Consider the following 14,869-nt stretch of genomic DNA (forward strand, 5'->3'; position numbering starts at 1 on the left):
AGATCACAGGAAATAATGAAATCAAACTAACAGATTAGCCTTACCTGACTAGCAACACCAACTGGGCAGTTATTTGTGTGGCAAATGCGAGCCATCACACATCCAGTAGCAATCATTGCCACAGAACCAAACCCATACTCATCAGCACCCATAGCTGCAGCCAGTAGGACATCAACTCCACTTTTGAAGCCACCATCAACTCTGAGAATAACCCTTTCCCTGAGCCCATTTTGGATGAGTGTCTGGAGAGGGCATCAATAATTAAATAGCATATACAGTCTCTACAAATAAAATCAAAAGAAGTAACTGCCTCTGCATATCTCATGCGTGTCAAATAGTAACCTGGTGAGATTCTGTAAGTCCAAGTTCCCAAGGACCACCAGCATGCTTGATGGAACTTATGGGGCTGGCTCCAGTTCCACCATCATGCCCTGATATCTGCAAGGCAAATGAGAGTTGTTGGTAACATACCAAATTGGGAAAGAAAAGGTAAGAAATATTAACCGTGACCTTTGAATTTTCACTGAGCAAAGAAGATAGGATTTTCAGCTTGAAAGTCAAATTAAACTTCTTTCAACATCTTCAGTAACATACTTTCAGAAAATGTTTAAAATGTAAACATAAACATACAAGATGTTGTCCAACATAATAAAAAAATGGTTTCATATGTAAACGAATATATGCATTTAGTTAGAAGGCTTATTCCAAACTAAAGGATTTCTAGTTACTCGTGGTAAAAGCCTAAGGGCTCATTTGGACACTTGGAATATCTCATAATTCTGTGAATAGTAGTGAAATGGTTTGAGTTATAAAATGTTTTATTGGGTTTTGGGAAAGGAGAGAGAAAACTTTGAATAAATATATTATAAATTTAAAAAATTGTCTGAATATAATTTTTTAAAATTATTTTTATTTTGAAAGTTTGAAAACGTTGTATTGATTTCTGAGTTTTGTTTTTAGGTATGTAAAAGTTATAATGGTTAGGTAATGATTAGATGAAAAAGTTAAAATTGAAAAGTGTTTGTGTTTAAGTGATGTTTGGAATGGAAATTGTGAGAAATTTTGAGAATTTCTCATCTCATCTCAAATATACCCTAAGATGCTTAAATTCAAACATAAGTTGCAAGACTGATTAAATCCCATTATAATCTTCAGCAAAGAGATCATCTCTTACTTCATTGTGATGTGGCTAGCACATTATCGCAAGCTGTCTTGTTATGATGATCAAGAGGTAATATTATTTCTCTTTTTCTTCTCGTTATTATTTTCCTTTGACGATTCTATACATACATTTTTTTATTAGTATTCTATACATACATTAGAAAGGAAAAATTTAGAATGGGGCAGTTACCCATTATCTTTCAAGCATTTAAGGGAGGGGTGGCGAACCAAAGAAAACAAGCAAAAGAATACTAGAGCATGGTTTTCTTAGTTAACAAAATAAGAAGCCATAGATCAATATATAACATTTAGTTTAAAAAAATAAATAAATAAATTAAAGACCAATATAGAACTCCCTTTACAAACTCAGCTCCCATATGCAACTGGGTTACCATGCTACTAGCATACTGTCTGTAACATAGTCCGAAGGAACACACAAGTTTCTGACATCTCCATAATGAGATATAGAATGGAGAAACTATGCTGCAGAAATGTAAGATAGCTCACTGCTTAAAATGCAAAGATGACAATCTATATACCTGTATAATATCAGCATTACCCTTTGAAACCCCAGAAGCAACAGTGCCAATTCCAGCTTCTGCCACTAACTTTACTGAAACCTTAGCCTTAGGATTAACCTTTTATTCAGCAAAGATTAGTTATCATTTTGATCAGAGTGCTAAGTATCTCATTCTTAAAAAATATTCAGATTTATGCAACTGATAATCACCTGATGAAGGTCAAAGATCAATTGTGCAAGATCCTCTATAGAATAAATGTCATGGTGTGGTGGTGGAGAAATCAGTGGTACCCCAGGTTTAGAATTTCTCAACCTTGCAATATATGCACTAACTTTCTTCCCCGGCAGCTGACCACCTTCACCAGGCTTTGCACCTTGTGCAATTTTGATTTCTAATTGATCAGCATTGACCAAGAATGTTGGAGTGACCCCAAAACGTCCTGAAGCAACCTGAAGATGATGCAGTGACTTCAGTAGAGTAACAATATTTAAATGCTTAGTTGGAAGCTAAACTCCTAACAAATTCATCAAGAAAGAACAGCCTTATGATTATGATTAAAAGATCATCACTTTCTCTCTAATCATCGAATAAACACAACTATGCAGATGTTGGACCACAGTGATAAACACTGAAAAATATAGTTAGAGATTGTGGAAAACATGAAGTTATGAACTTTTTCTGAAGCAGAAGTTTAATGAAGTGACCTGCTTGATAGCACTTGTAGCTGTATCCCCATTTTGAAGACCCTTGAGATGAGGCAGTGTTGGTGAATACCCGTCAACAACATCTGTAAGTGGTCTCCAGCGTATGGGATCCTAGACGTCAAATATACCAAGCATATCACAATCTCCAAATATGTCTCAACTTTACAGATGGAACTAAGAGTGGATATAAAAAATTAAATGTTTGAAAATGGTTGTGCATTACAACCAACTTAAAGAAAGAGCAAACTACCTCACCACCTTCTCCAGAGTTTGATCTTCCACCTAATCTATTCATTGCAATGGCAATTGCTTCATGAGTTTCTCTTGAAATTGCTCCAAGTGACATCCCGCCGGTGCAAAACCGCTGAACAACAGATACAGCAGGTTCAACCTTTCCCACAGGAATTGGGGTACGATCACTTTTGAACTCGAGAAGATCACGAAGAACCTATGCCAAACAACAAGACCAGTAAACTTTATATGACAACAGAATGTAGATTTTAAAAAATAAATAAATAAATAAAAAATATCAATGAGAAAACAATAGATGACTAGGCAGAACTCACATTGACAGGTCGGTTGGCCAAATGTTGCTGATAAACTGAAAAGGAACTTTCACTCTTTTGGCGAACGGCTTTGTGGAGTAATTTTGACATCTCAGGGTTGTTTCCATGATACTCCCCTAACAAAAAATAAAATAAAATGAAGTAAGAGCAAATAGGCTTCAGAACTCTCTCTCTCTCTCTCTCTCCCTCTCCCTCTCTCCCTGTACATTTTTTATTTTCTCTCTGTGATCTACACTGAAATCATCATCCCATTAGCATTTACTGGGTCTGCAATATTTCTGGTTCAAGATGGGCTATTTAAAGCACTTATTAATAGAAACCAAGGTTTTTGTATTATCATTAGAGGGGGGAAATTTCTTCTGTATTACTGAAAGAGGCAGGAAGGTTACCAAGGAGTTGGTATTCAGCCTTTCTAGCGCTCGTTGGCCGGCAAACACGGTAGAAGAATGCTCCCTTTCGGAGGGAAGGTAGGATTTTTTCAAGACTTTTTGGGTTGGGTCTTTGGCAATAGTTGCTCACCGGCATTCTAATGCCTTTGGACGCTACTTGGAAGTCACTGAATAGGGTGGTAATGGGCGTCGAGGCCTGCTTGTGTTCCCGGCAGGGACGGAAGGACGGGTGGAAAAATCTGTCCATGGAGATGAAGCATGCTCTATCTTCCCTCTCCAAGGTTCCAGTGGTGGGAAGAGGAAATAGGTGGGAGATCAAACTAGGATGTACGCCGAGGTTGCATTGGGTGGTAGTGTAGGAAGTAGGGGGGGGGGAGTACATGGCGGTACGGGACAAGCTATGGTGTCACAAAATGGAGAAAAGGACAAAAAGAAATAGGTAACAGGGGAGTGTTCTCTAGAAGGGAGGGTTGATCCAAACTCTATACCTGAAATAGTTGAAGGTGGTCTGTTCGATGCCTGTGCAAGAGAAAGTAAGGGACAGAAGGTACTCTTTGGGCTGAATGAGGAGCTATGTTGTTTGAAGAAGGTTGTCAAAGCACTTATAGGTAGGGTGGACTGGGATTTAATTCTTAGGCTGGGCATAGGCCTGGGCCAATCTAGGTCTGGGTCAAGGCTGAAATTAGGGTTGGATAAAGGTAAAATGAGAGTGGGCGTGGGCTTGGGCTTGGGCCCGACATGCCAAGCCCAACCCAAAATGAGATGGCATCTTAAAAGGACCGGGCCTTCCTTTGAAAAGGGCTCCACGTCCTCAGCTGGGCCCAGTGAGATGTTGACTCAACAATGGCAGCAGCCCAAAAAGAGCCAGTGAGGACTATTCCGTTGCCAGCGATGAGCTGTTGGGGCAATGGCCCAACACCAACAGCTCATCGCCAGCAACTTCAAGGGCTAACTTCGGTAACCCCTACACCAGAAATCTTGCGTTTGAAGTGAGTTTGCGACTTGAGGAGGCTACACAACTAGATCCCGTGTCAATGGGATGGCCAATGGTCAGTGGAGAGGCACAAAAGGGTGCAACGGACCTGTCGGGTTGCCTCCCGCCATCACGGTCGTGAAAGCAAAGTCACCGATGCCAGCAACTGTTAAGTTACCGTAGGATTCTGCGAGGCGAGAACTAGAGCGTTGCTAGGAGGGTTGCAACACTATGAGAAGTCACAGAACATGCCAGCGGCGACCTCTGGGCTGACAGAACTTTCCTCAGATGCCCAAAAACCAATAAAGTCACCGGAAACCTCTTAGTTGCCCAAAATCCCTATCTGTTGACCCTGACAGTGTGGGAAGCCTGGGTAACTCAGAGGAGGTTGCCATGGAAGGGGCTCTAGTAGTATTTGAGTCTACAAATGGAGAGGATGCAGTGAGGGGCAGGTTATCTGTTGAGGGGACAGAACCTACTCCATTGAACTCATTTCATCTAAGGGTGTCAGATTGGGTAATTCAAAAAGCCATGAAGATCAAACTTGTGTTGGGATTACATGCTAGGGTTTTGAAGATGAATAATTACTCACAGTTATTGAAGCTGGACATGCACAAGCCAAAGCTGATCCCTCTCTTAATTTGGACCAAAAAAGAAAAGAAAAGAAAAAAAAAAGAGAGAACTCAAGAGACTTACATGGGCAATGAACGATGAAGGATGGGGGCAGAGCTCTAGCTAAGGGCATCTTAAGGGAAGGGCGACGACAGTTCTGATATGAAGCCAAAAAATATATCTTTGAACATAAGGGGGCTAAACGAGCAGGCCAAGTTAGAATTAATTACAAGGCAAATAGTTCGAAGTTTGTGGAGAGGGCATCATGGGGAGGTCGTATCTGCCTTCTAAAGGAGCATCGGGTGGTGTCCTTATCATGTTCAATAAAAGGTTGGTGGAAAGATTAAAAGAATGTGTGGGTGATTGCACCGTGGATTGCTTCTTGTAAATATAGAAGATGGGTTCCAATGGGCATTTGCAAGAGTTTACGGCCTAATATTGACGTAGAAATAAGATCTTTGTCGGAAGAATTGGTGGGACTTCTTAGTTGGTGGGAGTTACCAAGTTGTATAGGGGGTGATTTCAATGTATCAGGTTTCCCGAGTGAAAGGTCAGGTACATCTCACATCACACATGCCATGGGGGAATTTTCTGATTTCATTTCAAAACAGGCGCTTATGGATATCCCACTAACAGGAGGCACATTTACTAGGTCCAACACTCGAGAACTCCCATCTTGGTCAAGAATTGATAGATTTTTGCTAACTCCATAATGGAAGTTCATTTTCCTGATGTAACTCAAAGACAACTTCCTAGAGTATGCTCTGATCATTTCCCTATCCTCTTGGACTGTGGAGGCATCCAAGGAGGCAAAAGGTATTTTAAATTCAAAAATATGTGGTTTAATTCTGACGGTTTTGTAAACAGGGTCAAGCAATGGTGGTCCTCTTATGATTTCCAAGGCTCTCCAAGCTTCATATTGGCAAGAAAGTTAAAGGCGCTTAAACACAATTTGAAGCAATGGAATGAACAATTGTTAAGCAATGTACTACTACAACAACGCTCCCTTTTGGAGGAATTACAGGGTTTGGAGGGTGAGGAGGAGGCAAGAACTCTCTCTGAATCCGAAAATACTTGCAAGAGTCAGGTGGTAACTGAACTTAAACGAGTATTATTGATAGAAGAGATCTCTTGGAGACAGAAATTAAGGGCACTATGGCTCAAGGAGGGAGACAAGTCCACAAAGTTCTTTCATAGGGTGGCTAATTCACATCGGAGAAACAACGCTATTGATACATTGATGGTAGATTGAGCAGGTTCTTCGAATCAATCAAGTATCAAGGACTACATTATACAATATTACGAACATCTCCTAGCCAAACAGCAACCATGGAGACCGACAGTAGATGGGTTGACTTTCTCAACACTAGATCAACAGTGTAGGGGGCTCGAGAGGCCCTTTGAAGAAGAAGAGGTATGCAAAGTTGTTCAAGGCATGGCTAGTGACAATGCCCCAGCCCTGATGGTTTTACCATGGGTTTTTTCCAAACACGTTGGGAAGAGATCAAGGGTGACCTTATGCTGGTATTTCAAGAGTTCTATACGTGTGTTAGCTTTGAAAAAAGTCTCAATGCTACCTTTCTAGCACTCATTCCCAAAAAGGTGGGGTGAGCGAATGTTCGAGACTATCGTCCCTTTAGCCTTGTGAATGGGGTCTACTAGATTCTTTCAAAAGTGCTAGCGAATCAATTGAGTATGGTGATGGAGAAGTTAATCTCGAAGCCACAAAACGCATTTGTCGAAGGCAGACAAATTCTAGATTTGGTTCTAATTGCAAATAAAGTGCTGGATGGACGACTCAAATCTCGAGAACCTGGGCTACTTTACAAACTAGATATGAAAAAAGCCTATGATCATGTTAATTGAAAATTCTTGCTTTATTTACTTGCAAGATGCGGTTTTGGAGAGAAATGGCTGAAATGGGTAGATTTTTGCGTCTCAATATTCTGTTTCTCTATCTTGGTGAATGGTTCACCTGTGGGTTTCTTTGATTCCTCCCATTGTTTGATAGAAGCTCTCAGTATGATGATTGTAGGCCTTGTGAAATGTGGTTTTCTCTACAGTTTCTCGGTGGGGAATGGCAACTCTTTTAATCTTTCTTACCTACTGTTTGCTAATGACACGTGGAATAAACCTAGAGTATATCCAATCTTTGAGGGCTCCTCTTCTTTGTTTTGAAGTTGTTTCATGTTTGAGAATTAATCTCTCAAAGTCTGAATTGGTACCGATGGGGAATGTTCCTGAAGCGGTAGCTCCTCTCTTGGGATGTAAGGTATCTTCTCTACCTCTTCAGTATCTTGGCTTACCCTTGGGTGCTTCCTTTAAATCTGAGCAGATTTGGATTTGGGATGTTGTGATTGAAAAAGTGAAGAGCACGTTAGCATCTCAGAAGAGGTTGTATCTATCGAAAGGTGGTAGTCTCACGTTGATTAAAAGTACTCTTTCTAACCTCCCCACCTATTTTTTGTCATTGTTCCTGCTCCCAGCTAAGGTTGCCAACCGTATTGAGAAGCTAAAACGGGATTTTTTATGGAGTGGTTTAGGGGATGAGTTCAAGTTCCATTTGGTCAATTGGTCCATGGTTTGCAGTCCATTTTTTGGGGGTGGATTGGGGATTCGTAACTTGATGAAGTTCAACCAAGCTCTATTGGGTAAATGATTTTGGCGGTATCAACATGAAAGAGGGGCCCTGTGGAAGTCCATCATTGATGCGTAGGTTGGGGAATCATAAGGTGGTTGGTGCTTGAATGAGGTACGAGTCTCACATGGGGTGGGTTTGTGGAAATACATTAGGAAGGGTAGGGAGACCTTCAAGAGACATACACACATTGTAGTGGGTGATGGCTCTTATGTCAGATTTTGGCATGATAAATGGTGTGGTGAATGAAGTCTCCAAGACACTTTCCCCACCATATTTGAGCTCGCACAAGCAAAGGATGCATGCCATCAATAGCGGATCTCTTGGCTTTTTCTAGTGGATCCCCTCACTAGAATGTTGATTTCACTAGGGCATCCCAAGACTAGGAGTTGAAGGTTATCAAAGAGTTCTATATGGCACTGTATTCCATGCGTATGATCGAGGGTACTATGGACTAGATGTTTTGGAGCCCTTCCAAGAAAGGTAAATTCACGGTCAAATCATTTCACAAAGTTTTAACAACCCCAGGCATGCCCACATTCCCATGAAAGACCATCTGGTAGATGAAACCCCTTCAAAATCAACCTTTTTTTTTGTTTGGACGGTAGCATGGGGCAAAATTCTCACCACAGATAACCTAAGGAGACGTCAGATAATGGTGTTGGACTGGTGATGCATGTGTAAGAAAGATGATAAATCAGTTGACCATCTGTTTCTATATTGTGAGATGGCCAAGATCATGTGGGCTGATTTTTTTACAGGACTTGGATTATCATGGGTCATGCCTCGTAGATTGGTGGAATTTCTAGCATGCTGGAGAGGTTTCCAAGGAAATACACAAGTTGCAGTAATCTAAAAAATGGTCTCCATATGTATGTGTTGGTGTATCTGGTGAGAGCGAAATGATAGAAGCTTCGAAAGCCACGAGAGAACAATGGAGCAGCTGAAAGTTTTTTTCTTTAAAACATTGTTTTCATGTGTGGGGGCCATTGTTTGTAACGGACTAAATGTCCGTGACTTTCTACTTTCAGTTGTAAACTCTAGTTAGGTACTTTTCATGCATACTCCCTGTGTACTTGGGCTTTGCCTATTAATATGAATAAAACTTCTTGATTACCGATTTAAAAAATAAATAAATAAATAAATAGAATAAACAAACCCAAAATTTTCTTGGTTATGTATTACTTATCATTTACTTGGTCATGTATTAATTATAGCATGGCTAGAATCAGTTCTGGAATGGTATAACATGTTCTATTAAAGTGATAATAAGCTATACCTCCTGGTCTGAATTGTATAAATCCAAAATTTTCTAGTCTTTTAGCCGTATCCTCAGAGAAAGCCTTCACCCAAAAAGATAAAGTCTCCCTTGCTAGCTGCAAAAAAGGAGGATTTCAAAAAATGGAATTTAATTGACATAGACACCATCAGTACAATGCACCATCATGTATAAGTTCAAAGATTATAATTAGTTCAGGAAATTGCACTGTACAAACCAACCACTGTCTGCGAAACTTAGGCGAACCAACTGAGAAATTCAATAGGTGACAATGACATGTAGCCAAAAGAAATAAAGCCCCAAATTAACACACTAAAAACAAATTGATAGCAGTAATAACAAGTTATTACAGTTCTCCAATTCCAAAGAAAGTGAGTTCCCAGAAACATAGCTTTAAGTTCTGTCTTTATGCTCACATGCAAACTCACAGTAGTTTTATATTACAATTTTGTGAAACTTATAGCTACCTCCGCTCTAACAGTAATTGTAATAGTTCATCACCTCCTAAACAATCCAGTTTCCCCATTCCCCAAAGAGAATTAGATATGCTCACAATGCAGTCTTTGCTCAAGCCCAAACTCACAGCAATACAATTTTATCTTTCACTGAGGTGAAACTCATCTAATTCTGCAGTGAATTCATTTGTTTTTACTGAAGAGAATACCTTTTCGTGAGTTAAGTGGGTTCTATAAAATTTGTTTAAAAATAAATTTCCTGGACACTTCTACTATATGACTGTTGAAGTAACTAATCCCCCCAAAAAAATATGTTGAATTTCAAGGCCAAGTGCTTCATTTAAGCTGGGTTTCTTACCTCATCAAAAGTTAATCCACCAATACTGGAAACGCTCCCACAAAACGCAAGATCAACAATCTCCTTCCCCAGTCCATAAATCTCAAATATCTGTGCACCACAATAACTAGATACCGGAAACTGGTAATTAGATTGTCACCATGATCAGAAAACATAAATAACAAACGCAAAACATAAAGGGGCCTATTAAAAAAAGAATGTGGAAAACAATGTAACCATAAAATAATTCATACAGAAACAATAGAACTTATTCTTAAAAAAACAGTAATGAAGGAGCGGTTCATACCTTGAGAGCAATGAGATGCCCATTTTGGAAAGAATTTTGAGAAGACCGGATTTAACAGCCTAAAATGGTACGGAGCAGTCAATATAAATTACTAGTGAATAGGATAGACCAAGAATTTAATGTTTCCCATTGTAGCCATCGATAAACAAGTAGATAAGTCATTACATAATGGTCTTAAAATAAAAGGAACCATCAAACTTCCCTATTCGTAGAAACTTTATAGAAAAGTCAAAAGAAGGGATGTTGATTACATTTTCTGTCAAAAACCACCATAAATATGCCAGATATTCAGTCTTTACATGCTTCAACCCTGCGTCCTTCAACGTAATATTGAGGGTGTGTGCGCACAGCATCAGTGTGCATGTGCGACTAGTATCTTCTCAGTCCGTATATTAGTTTGATAATTGTAGAATTTTAAATTATACCATAACATCTGTAATCTTCATCTTATGTATTAATATGCTGGACAATAAACAAGTTTCTTATGTTCCAGATTGCTTTAGTAATTGTGTACATTCAGTAACTCGTATATCCACCTCTGAAAAACCCTCAATTTTGACTATAGGTATCCACATCCGTTAATCTTTCGGATAAATTTTAATTTTAGATCTAAACTTGCATTGTTATGTGAAACCAACTTTCAACCAATACCTAACGAACAGGTTTTTCTACACAATCATAACTCGTTTCAAACCCATGGTGCATTATCCTTTCAGCTATCTAAATTGTTTTTCTTGATTCACAAAAGTATTTTACCTTCTTGTTTTTTACTTTTTGATACATAAAGACAACAAAATATTACTAAAAATGTGTTGGGGTGCAACCCACATACATAGGAAAGACAGCGATTACCTATTGCAAACCCAGGTAATTTTATTTAGAAGGTTTCTCTCATCATATTAGATTAGTACCAAAAACAAATTTAAAAAACCAATATAAACAGCATAAGAACCAATACTGTGATGGCTTTTACAAGAATTAACTAAATATTTCTTCTCACGTTTTTTGTACACACTTAACATGAGTGCCTGAATTAAATTTGGCCACAAACACAATCTGGATGTATGATACACCAAGTATTCCTTATAATTGTTACAATAGGCATCTTGCCCTTGCTCATGCTGGTATAGATCCAAAAATATTACTTCATATATTGACATACTGACCTTGCAATAGTTCTTTTGAGCCTGCTCAATCGTTACAGTAGGCATCTTTCCATTCCTCATCAAGTTTACTGTTTTATTACTCAGACGCCACTGCCGGCAAGTCTCCAATGCCAAATACGGACATATGGCACTGAAAAATTAATTTCAGGGCTACAGAGTTGAGCATTTTCAGGATAATAAAGTTCAGCACAAGCAAAATAAGAATTCTAATACAGATGGATGCAGAACCCTCCGAAGTCCCTTAATAAAACAGCTATTGTCAAGTTTTTAGTGGATGGCATATGAGAATTCTTGGCAAGCATCAACACATCCTTACTGATATGCATGTAAAACAGCAACAGTTGATGATACAACAGTCTATTTTGAAGCCTTTTAAAAGTACAATATTCTACGATAATGGGGAATCAAATTAGTTACTAGACATGCTGAAATCTAATCTTGTCCCTTTATCACATAGATTTACTTTCAAGGAACTTTTCCTACATTTGTTGAAAATACACCATTTCATTTATATGGACCTGGTTCAAGTTTCCAACAATTGATATATAATACAAAACGACTTCTTTTACTTCCTACGTAATGTCATTTATCTAATTGAAACAAAACAGAAGGTGAATGAGCCTATATCAGTAAATATCTTATTTTATTCCCCTTGTGAAAGAGAAGATAAGCATCCCGAAGTAATTGGCACCAGATCAAACAAAATATTTCCTCAAGAAAGTAATATGAAAATTAGTTTCAATATTTTTCAGCATAAACAGAAACATTATAAAATGTGAAAAAAACCACTATGTAGAAAAATATCAAGGAAAAATGACCTTGCACCATATCCAATTAAACAGGCAAACTGATGGGTGCTGAAGCACTGAGCAGTGTCCACTATAATAGACGCTGACATTCGCAAGCCATTCTGAATAAGATGCTGATGAACAGCACCAACAGCAAGAAGTATTGGAACTGCAGGACGAGTTGCTTCCTGGAAGAAAAGGCAAAGAGCATGTTACTCAGAATAACCAAATCAATCTTCAAAACAGTTGTCTTGGATGCCTAAAGAAAGAGAAGATGAAAGTAGTACAAACATCCCCAAGAAGAAACAATAATATTGCAACCACAAGCTACCTAAATAAGCACATGCATCTTCGTGACAGATATACAATCACAAGCACGAATGAGAGAGATTAATGAACCCCCATCTATGTCAAGATGGAAATTGCTTATACAACTTCCACTGCTGATTATAAAGCCACATAAACTTAATCAACAAAAATTGCTGAACAGAATAACAATCAGGATGTACAGAGAGAAAAAGCTAGGTGGGCGTCCTCCTTGGATGACGGGCCATTAATTGGGTCTGATTTACAACTAGTTTGCAAGGAGCCTGGAGAGATCGCTTCCTTTAACTGGGGGATTCCGGGGACGAACCCAGTCTTATTTGCTCTCTGCCTCCAGCACCTCCATGGATTAGCTCACAGTCAGATTGGATCCTGAAGAAGGTAGATGAAATTTGCCATTGCATAGGGATCTCCTGCAAGGGTTTTGAGGATCAGTTTAAAGCACTCCTTACAGCCATCGAAGCAGGACAGCCCCTCATAGCCAGATCTGCCTCTAAAAAAGAAAGGGAGCTCAAGAGGCTTTCTTGCTCTATAAATTATAATGCAAGGGAAGGAAGTGCTTGTAGGGGGAGGCACAACGACAGAGCGAACCTCGACATCCCAAGCCCAAGATCCTTTCATGGAATGTTCGGAGACTAAATGACCTAAGCAAACGCCTTAGAGTGAAGAACTTAATAAGGGAATGGAAGGTAGACGTTATTTGTTTGTAGGGGGACTAAACTGAAGTTTATTGACAAGAACGTAATAAGTAACTTGCGGAATTGCTCTTATGCAGGATGGACTAGCCTCACTTCTAAGGGCGCTTCAGGGGGCATCTTAGTGATGTGGGATAAGAGAGTAATAAATTTGGTGGAGGAGCATATCGGAGAATTTTTGGTAGCTTGTTCTTTCATGAATGTGGAAGATGGTTTCGGGTGGGGGTTCGTAGGAGTATACAGGCCCAATGATGATAGCTATAGAAAGCTTCTTTGGGATGATATCACTGGTTTGTGTAGTTGGTGGGACGGCCTGTGGTGTATGGAGATAATTTGAACATCACTCGATTTTCGAGTGAAAGGTTGGGGAACTCTAGCTCAGGTTTAGCCATGGCTGATTTCTCAGCTTTAATTTTCGAGCTGGATTTGGTTGATCTACCTTAAGCTTGGGGAGATTATACCTAGTCTAACGGGAGGGCTTGGTCTAGGCTGGACAGATTCATTGTCTCTCCCTCTTGGGAGGCCCACTTTCCCAACCTATGCCAAAGGCGACTCCCTAGGCTTTGTTCTGATCATTTTCCTCTCTTTTGGATTGAGGGGGTCTCCACGAGGGATGGAGATATTTTAAATTCGAGAGCATGTGGTTGAAGGTAGATGGATTTATGGACAAGATTAGAGCATGGTGGTCCTCATATCAATTCTCGAGCACTCCTAGTTTTGTTTTAGCCGGGAAAATTAAATCCTTGAAAAATGATCTGAGAAAATGGAACATGGAAGTATTTGGGAACATTAATGACCAGCAGAATAATCTTTTTCATGAGTTGCAGCGTCTTGATGAAAAAGAGGTGGATGGGGGCCTCTCGGATGATGACAAGGCAAGGAAAATGGTTGTAGTAGCTGAGCTTGAAAACACTTATGGAGGAGACGTCTTGGAGGCAAAAATCTCGTGCCTTTGGTTGAAGGAAGGGGATGAGCACAAAATTTTTCTACAGAATAGCTAATTCCCATTGAAGAAACAATGCCATCAAGGTTCTTCATTCGGAAAGGGGGGTTCTTTTGGACAGAGACGCTATCAAGGATCACATTGTCCACCTTTATGATAAGCTTATGAAGGAGCAACATCATTAGAGACCCAAGGTAGATGGGCTGGTTTTTTATTCTATCAATCAATCAAGTGCGGCTTGGTTGGAGAGACCGTTCGAAGAGGAGGAGGTGCTTAGTGTGCAAAAATGGATGGATAAAGACAAAGCGCCAGGCCCAGATGGTTTCATAATAGCTTTCTTCCAAGCTAGTTGGGACATTGTCAAGGAGGACATCATGAAGGTCTTTCTTGAATTTCACTCTTTTATGAAATTTGAGAAAAGCCTTATGCCACTTTTATTGCCCTTATTCCCATAAGGGCAAGGTCGGTGGAGGCGCAAGATTTCCGTCCTATAAGTTTGGTGAGTGGGGTTTACAAGATCATCTCTAAAAATCCTAGCCCAGCGGTTGAGCGAAGTCTTGGGGAAGATTATCTTGAAGTCCCAAAACGTCTTTAGGAAAGGAAGGCGAATACTAACTCAGTACTCATCGCTAATGAATGTTTGGAAAGTAGAGTCAGAGCCGGCATTCCAGGTATCTTATGTAAATTGGATGTAGAGAAAGCCTTTGACCATATAAATTGGGATTTCTTGGGGTATATACTTGGCAGATATGGATTTAGGGAAAGATGGTGTCAATGGGTGAAACATTGTATCACAACAGTTAGATTCTGTATTTTGGTTAACAGCACTCCCGAAGGCTTCTTTAACAGCTCTCGCAGCTTGAGACAAGGGGACCCTTTTATCCCCTCTTCTATTCATTTTAGTAATGGATGTTTTGAGTAAAATGTTGAAAGGGATGGCGGATATGGGCTTCATCTCGGGTTTCTCAATGGGTGGTTCCTCAGATGGTAGTCTATCAATCTCTCACTTAC

General features: G+C 39.6%; 1 protein-coding gene across 1 annotated transcript in view; it reads right to left on the bottom strand.

The window, feature by feature from the left end:
• The window catches only part of LOC122275774 (ferredoxin-dependent glutamate synthase, chloroplastic), a 44,190-nt gene that overhangs the window by 4,690 nt on the left and 24,631 nt on the right, over window positions 1-14,869 (bottom strand). Inside the window, exons 13-24 of the mRNA XM_043085007.1 lie at window positions 11,927-12,084; window positions 11,109-11,238; window positions 9,943-10,001; window positions 9,657-9,762; window positions 8,844-8,940; window positions 2,953-3,068; window positions 2,637-2,834; window positions 2,387-2,497; window positions 1,892-2,131; window positions 1,701-1,799; window positions 343-438; window positions 45-242 (exon numbers count right to left, since the gene is read on the bottom strand). Coding sequence (XP_042940941.1) covers window positions 45-242; window positions 343-438; window positions 1,701-1,799; window positions 1,892-2,131; window positions 2,387-2,497; window positions 2,637-2,834; window positions 2,953-3,068; window positions 8,844-8,940; window positions 9,657-9,762; window positions 9,943-10,001; window positions 11,109-11,238; window positions 11,927-12,084 — 1,608 coding nt within the window. The remainder of the gene's footprint in view (window positions 1-44; window positions 243-342; window positions 439-1,700; window positions 1,800-1,891; window positions 2,132-2,386; window positions 2,498-2,636; window positions 2,835-2,952; window positions 3,069-8,843; window positions 8,941-9,656; window positions 9,763-9,942; window positions 10,002-11,108; window positions 11,239-11,926; window positions 12,085-14,869) is intronic.

Source organism: Carya illinoinensis, chromosome 9 (assembly GCF_018687715.1).
Source record: "Carya illinoinensis cultivar Pawnee chromosome 9, C.illinoinensisPawnee_v1, whole genome shotgun sequence".
In the NCBI taxonomy this organism is placed as follows: Eukaryota; Viridiplantae; Streptophyta; class Magnoliopsida; order Fagales; family Juglandaceae; genus Carya; species Carya illinoinensis.